The sequence below is a fragment of the Corvus brachyrhynchos genome, unplaced genomic scaffold, assembly GCF_000691975.1.
Source record: "Corvus brachyrhynchos isolate BGI_N302 unplaced genomic scaffold, ASM69197v1 scaffold157, whole genome shotgun sequence".
NCBI lineage: Eukaryota > Metazoa > Chordata > Aves > Passeriformes > Corvidae > Corvus > Corvus brachyrhynchos.
This window is the reverse complement of record NW_008238961.1, coordinates 49,007-56,170: the sequence shown is the minus strand read 5'-3', so window position 1 is coordinate 56,170 and position 7,164 is coordinate 49,007. Positions and strand designations below refer to the sequence as shown.

At 35.9% G+C, this 7,164-nt stretch overlaps 1 protein-coding gene across 1 annotated transcript in view; it reads right to left on the bottom strand.

Annotated features, from left to right (window-relative positions):
• Positions 1-649: 649 nt before the first annotated feature.
• LOC103618703 (zinc finger RNA-binding protein-like) overlaps positions 650-7,164 on the bottom strand; it is a 46,308-nt gene continuing 39,793 nt past the window's right edge. The window contains 4 exon segments of the mRNA XM_008637135.2: positions 650-892; positions 1,649-1,746; positions 1,853-1,964; positions 6,647-6,742. Of these exon segments, the coding sequence (XP_008635357.2) occupies positions 713-892; positions 1,649-1,746; positions 1,853-1,964; positions 6,647-6,742 (486 nt within the window). The 3' untranslated portion in view covers positions 650-712.

The following is a 7,164-nucleotide window of genomic DNA, read 5'->3' as shown; positions in this document are numbered from 1 at the left end:
TGCAAGACCATACTGTATATATTAGCTTTTATACTGCTAATACACAACTAACAGCAAAGTTGATTAGATTAACAAAAATTAGTCTTAATTACACCTTTATATCACACTAAAGAGACAAATGCCAAAAGATTGGCAAAAAACATTTAATTCTGAGCACTCAAATGGCAGGATAATTGTGTTGCAACCCCTTCACATTTAGGAAAACAAAAGCAAAAACATAATCCTGCAGTCTCACTTTACAAAATTAAGTTCTGTAAAATATCAATTGGGAGGGCAACAGTTTATGCTAAAACAATGCAACTTATACAACTAGCATCAAAGGCAAACAAAAAAACCTTCTAAATAAAAAAAAATAATCAAAATACACATAGGAACAGAAGCACAAACGCTGCATTAAATACAGTCAAGATAAAACAATGCACAAGAGAGACAGTTAGCAACACATTTAAAGAAAATGTAATGAGGAAAAAACTTAACACTGTTTTTTCCAATGACAGAGTTTCCATTTGCAGTCTTTCCTTCCATAATCTGTCTGATACAGTATATCATTAAAATATTCAGAATCTCACAGAAGAGCTATATTTTTCTCTTCCAAATCTAATTATTGAGTTGGTTTTGGATATTTTAAACATACATTATTACATCCATTTAAAAGCAAGGCAACAAATGGACCTTTTATCACCTTCAATTTTAGCACTAATGACAAACATTTTTAAAAGTTATCATAATCTTTTTTGTCTTTTTTTCCCTCTGCTTCAAATCCATCAACCCCATCACTGTCCCTTCTTCTTTTACGATTATTATGGATGTTGAAGCGTTGATTCATCTGTGGTAATGGATCCATTCCTAAAACTTTGTGTATTTGACGGAATGCAAGGAGTCTCAGCGCAAACTAGAAAAAGGATAGAAAGAAGATATTTCTGTTAGAAACAAATGTCAATTTAAAATACTTTATCAAACAATTAATGAAGAACATTAGTGGTATATGATATTATCCTTAGACCTTATTATCCTCTCTTCCTTCCCCCAACAAAGTCAACACAATAAAATGTGTATGTCCCATTTGCTACTTCTATACAAAAGACAACATATTAACTTAAAAATAATATACATGTGTTTTAACTGCTGGACTTGCATTGAAGCAGCCAAGGCTTGTCGTGTGTCCCAATATGCATTAGTAATCTTTAGCAAAAGGATCGAATGAAGAGGTAGGGGCAGTAAACTCTTAAGCTGCAAGCATGAATAGCCAATACTGTAAGTAGATACAATAAATAATAAATTTAAGCTTGCACAGATTTATAAAATATTAAATGCCAATGCAATTTTAAATCTAATAACATACTACTGTAGAGTAAGCATCTTTATGGAGATATATATATATGTAGATGGGAGTGCTTCAAACTTTTCAGGAAAATATATTAATTTTAGTACAAAAATGAACACTATTATACATTCTCTTTTGTGACATTTTTATTGCCTAGCTTAAGACTGATCATTTGAAAGACCAGACTATATTCTAAGAAAAGAAAATTCATGTCCACCATATAGCTTCATTAATAAAAACAACAAAAAACCCCCCAAATCAACCAACCACCCACCCAAAAAACTATCCATCAAATTTAGTTACTTAACACATACTTTTCCTTACCTGTGCACTTGAAGTAATATCCTCTCGTTGCTGATCTGTCATTACAGCAAGTGTATCAAAAGGATCTTTCTCACAAGGGTCCAGAAGGCCAGGACCACCTAAAACAGGCTAATTAGTAGCACATCTCTACCTTATTTCAATCAAGATTACAGATTTTACATTACTTAAACATAAGTATACAGACACTGATCAAATGCAACTTGCCTTTAAGGATGATTCCTGAAGATATACACTCAAAAACTCTTCTTAGTGCATCCCCAGGACTCTGTGGTCCAGTAGCACTGCTAATTGCTTTTTCCACAAGCAACTCCATAGCCTAGAACAATAAGAAAATCCAGCCAATTTAGAAGACTGATTTTAAAAAAAGTTACTACTGTTGTTCAATACAGAACTTTTGATACTGAAATTTTGAAGGATATTACACATCACAGAACACTTTCAGTTAAAATGAAAAAAAAATCAATGTTTTTTAACAATTAATAAAAAGAAAGCTACTGTAAGATTAACACTGAGTATTGAATACTGATATGCTGCTTCTCATGACAAGTTGTCCAAAGTTTTTCTTAGAAATTTATACAGCAGTAGCCTACTTGGAGAACTTGTCCAGTCATTTTTTGAGAGCATAAAACATGGTGGGTCACTGGAATCTGTCAGCCACATGAATAAACAGCATACAGTATGAAATGATGAATTTGATTCATCTAATGAAATTACCAGGATGCTACAGATAAATTATTTTTTTTCTACAAGAATACAGAAACTTAAAGTATCCAAAATTTAATGACCTTTTAACATTTAAGTAGTTACTAGTTCTTCAGTTTTGCAAAACTGAAGTTCACTGCAATTTTTTTCCTGGATATAGGCTAACACTAACTTAGATGTTAAACAAGTGTAAAAAAGACCTTGATGATAAACAGGTATTCTAAAATTTACACATTTTTTTAATGTGAATATTTCCTTTGTTTACCTTTATTAGACACTATTTTTTCCATAAAAAAAAAACAATAAAAATTTTTGCAAAAGTAAGCATTAAATGGATGTTTCAATACCACCTCCTTGGCAAGTTTTATTTTCAAACAATATGTCTCCCTTGTTTTTTGGTGGGATTTTTGGGAGTTTGTTTTTTGGTTCCTCTCCCAAGTTTACAGTTGCTCTAATGTTGCCTTCTATTTCTATTTTCCAAGAATAAATATCCATTCTAATGCATGCAAGTAACTACAGGCAGTGCTGATTACAATAATTCACTAAGGCTGCCTATTTCTTTCTATTTTAGCTCAATTTAACTGACAAATCTCAATTCTTGAGCATGGTATTTTGGTACTTACACTGTATCAGTCAGGATCAAGCTTTTGAGTTTTAGAAACAACAATTTAGTTGTTTTCAAGTATGAAGCAAAATACAGCAGGAAAGAAAAGCAGATCACATTATGGCATTTATTCAAGTCTAGTTCTTTTGGATCCTCATATAATACACTAAAGTCTTCAACTTAATCATAGCAAAATGTGAATTATGATGCCCCAGTGTTTACGTGCACAAAAGGCTAGATTTCAAGTTTGGAAAATAAAAATAAATCAACCTTGAATATTGGTTCCTTCTAACTTGTAGGAACTTGACACAATTCTTCTAACAGTTTTTATTTCTAGGTATATAAAGAGACTGATACAAATGTGTGTTTAGATTTCCTAATATTTCATATTATTAAAACTACTTAGACTCTTTTTCAAAAGCTCTGGCATCTCTGGCTTGTAACAGGCTTCTAGCATACAGGTCAGCAGAAGTTGTGTGTCCAGAAAAATATATTTCTTCAATCTACAAAATTTCATCTGCAACTGTCAGAAATTATATATATTTAAAATCTGTCTTTTTCTTTTTTTTTTTTTTCAGTCAGTAAGACTTTGCCAACAGGCCAAAAGAACAACTGAATACACAAACTTCAATGGTGATTCATGGCACTGGCAATGCATTGGGTACCAAGAGTGTTACCGAACAATTTAAATTTCTTTAATAAGAAGTCTATGCAGCAGTGGGGGAAGATGTTGGAAAATTATTTTAACTTTAGCACAATAATTTATGATCCCTATATTTGTGGTTAATCCTTAGTTTTGTACCAAACAGTGCTTAGTGCAAATACCAGAGATTAATGTGGCCTTGTGTTAACTCCCTATATCTGTGACTAGTAAGTCTTGTGCCAGCTAATGCTTCCTTGTTTACTTCTATCAGTGATTAATATGTATTAGCTGATATCTTAGTTTTGAGAACAAGGATTGTGTGTCAGAGCAAAGAATGATAAGAGAAGTACATTATGACCTGACAACATATTTGAGATACTCTCAAAGAGAAAAGATTCATCAGAAGATCTAGAACCATATCCAAACAAGTCCATGGAAATAATTAGCATATATGTATGTATTCAGGAAATGTGATGAATATGTATTAGTTTCAGGAATATAACCTGGTCTGTTAGGTTGCTGCTCATGCATGCTTTGAGGAGAATCCCCCATGCATCCAGTGCTGCTAATAAAGTAATGTTGGCTTTCTAACCTAGCAAATTGGTTGGAGAGTTTATTTCCCATTTTTTGGAGACAAGAGCAAGACAGGAAGCACTTTTAGAGAGAACTGAGACACACCTAGGCCTGAAATCTCTCATGAAATCCTCATAGGCAAACTCAGGAAGTATGGACTGGATAAGTGGACAGTGAGGTCTATTGAGAACTGGCTGAACGGCAGATCCCAGAGGGTTGTGATCAGGGGCACAGGGTCTAGCTGGAGGCCTGTCACTAGTAGTGTTCCCCAAGGTTCTATACTGCACCCAGTATTGTTTAATGTGTTCATCAAGGACAAAGGGGCAGATGCCTCCTCAGCAAATTTGCTGATGACAAAGCTGGGAGGAGTGGCCGATACCCCTGAGTGCTGTGCTGCTCTTTAGAAGGACCTCAACAGGTTGGAGAGATGAACAGAGAGGAACTGCCTAAAATTCAACAAAGGCAAGTGCAGGGTCCTGCACCTGGGGAGGAATAACCCCAGGCACCAATACAGGCTGGGGGTGACCTGCTGGAAAGCAGAGCTGCAGAGAAGCACCTGGGGATCCTGGCGGACAACAAGCTGTCCATGAGCCAGCAGTGCCCTTGTGGCCAAGAAGGCCAATGGGATCCTGGGGTGTCTTAGGAAGAGCATTGCCAGAAGGTCAAGGGAGGTGGTCCTGCCTTTCTACTCAGCCCTGGTGAGGCACATCTGGAGTGCTGTGTCCAGTTCTGGGCTCCTCAGTACAACAGAGACATGGAGCTCCTGGAGTGGGTCCAGCAGAGGGCTACGAAGTTGATCAAGGGTCTGGAGTATCTCTTACAAGGAAAAGCTGAAGGAACTGGGCCTGTTCGGCCTTGAGAAGAGGCAACTGAGAGGGGACCTCATCAATGTCTATAAGTACCTAAAGGGTGGGTGTCAGAGGATAGAGCCAGGCTCTTCTCAGTGATGCCAACCAACAAAACAAGAAGCAGTGTGCAGAAACTGACGCACAGGAAGTTCCACCTGAATATAAGGAAGAACTTCTTTATTCTATGAGCGACCATGCACCGGAACAGGTTGCCCAGAGAGGTTGAGTAGTCTCCCTCACTGGAGATATTCCAGATCCATCTGGATGCAATCCTGTGCCATGTGCTCTCAGATGACCCTGCTTGAGCAGGGAGGCTGAACCAGATGACCCACTGTGGTCCCTTCCAACTTCACCCATTCTGTGATTCTGTGACACATTGCTTCATACCTCTCTTCCCTTCTGGCTGTGCCTTAGAACAGATATTATGAGAAATAAGAAGCAACATTCCTTGTTCTTCATCTATGTGCCTGCTGTGTGTTGCAATATTTTAAAGGATGCTTTTCTAAAAATATGCCTGGGTTTATTCTTTGCCTACTTAGTAAGCAATATTGAGGGTACTTACATACTTCTGAGCTTCTGTTAAACTATATTTGTACAGTATATCTTTCATGAGGTATAGCACAGAAATTGGAATTTTTTTTTTTTACTTTAAATATTTTAAAAAGCAGAAATAATTGCTCCACATTTTTTCCGGTCGGCAAGCTTATTACAATTGTAAAACATTTCTCATTGAAATAATGCCAACTATTATAACTGTCTTGACAATGTTAGCACTCTTCCTGCCAAAACTGAAAAGTCTACATTAGGAAGCAGCACAGCGCAACAGGATTTGGTCTATGAAACAAAACAGTCAAAGTTGAATTTACCTCCACATATATATGCTTCAGAGATTTTGTTTCAAACTAACTTTGTCCAGTCAACAGATTGAACATTTATTAATATTTGGAACACAAGTTGCACTCCTGGAGAGCATAATTTAAGATAGTTAATGTAAAAGAATGCTCCAAAACCACTCAGCTGCAAGAATTGAGATAGGTAATCAGTTACAACCTAGAGATGTGTCTAAGTGACACTGATTAAAATGCCAATGGTGACACATCCACAGACTAGTACTGTGGTATTTAATCTTGCAGAAACAATATATTAATGATTGCAGGAATTGCTGTGATTTATTTTTTTAAGTAGCCTTTCTGTTATCACAGAGCTATCTGGGCACAGCTGACATTATTTTCAATCAGTTTCAGTAAAGTCCAAGCAATTCAGAGTAGGTTGTAAGAAAAAAATAGATTCTTTTATACAGAGTAAAGGAAAAAATACTAAAATATAGAATAAGAATGCTACCCTCAAAGAATTCTAAACAAGAAGAAAATTTCTTTTGAAAAAAGTTTTCAGCTCCACATGGCAAAACCACAGAAAATTAAATTTTTAGAGGTAATCTGGATCGTTTGTTGGGGAAAACCAAAAAACCAACCAACCAACCAACAAACCACCCAAGCAAAACCCTACATTACTCCTTGAAAAAACCTAAATTTTAAAACTGTAGTAATTCTTTCCCATGTTTTATTTGCAGTGGATTATAAAAAATACAATGTGCATTAAAAAGACTCATTCAAAAGAACATTACTCACCCAGCTTGGAAAATCAGACCAAGTTGGAACCCGCTGACAGAGGTCACGAAGAATACGTATGATAACCACACAGGACTGCAGACCATTAGCTCTAGCCTTGAGAGCAATACAAAATCAAATTAATCCCAGCATCTACAGCAAGTAGGATTTGTTGAAAGACTAAAACACCGCTGTTCAATGGAAGCTCAGATACAAGACTGAAACAAATCATTCTACAACTTTATTCCAAGAGCTGCCATTTACAGCAGTATTTTATACAGGGTTAGTAATTTAAGGTGATAGAAGTCAGAGTGCACAGGTTATACAATAATAACATTTCTTGATCCCCTATACACTTTGACCTATGTTCACCTGCAACAATAAATACAGTATTTTTCTATATTAGAAATAAAAATAAAGATCTAAGAAATAGGTATAGAGACTGAAAGGTCAAGGGAATCTGTTTGGTTTCTTTATTGTGCCTTTGCCAGAATGTAAAGTCACTAAACCAAACAGTTGCTTCTTGCCTTTCGTTCCCT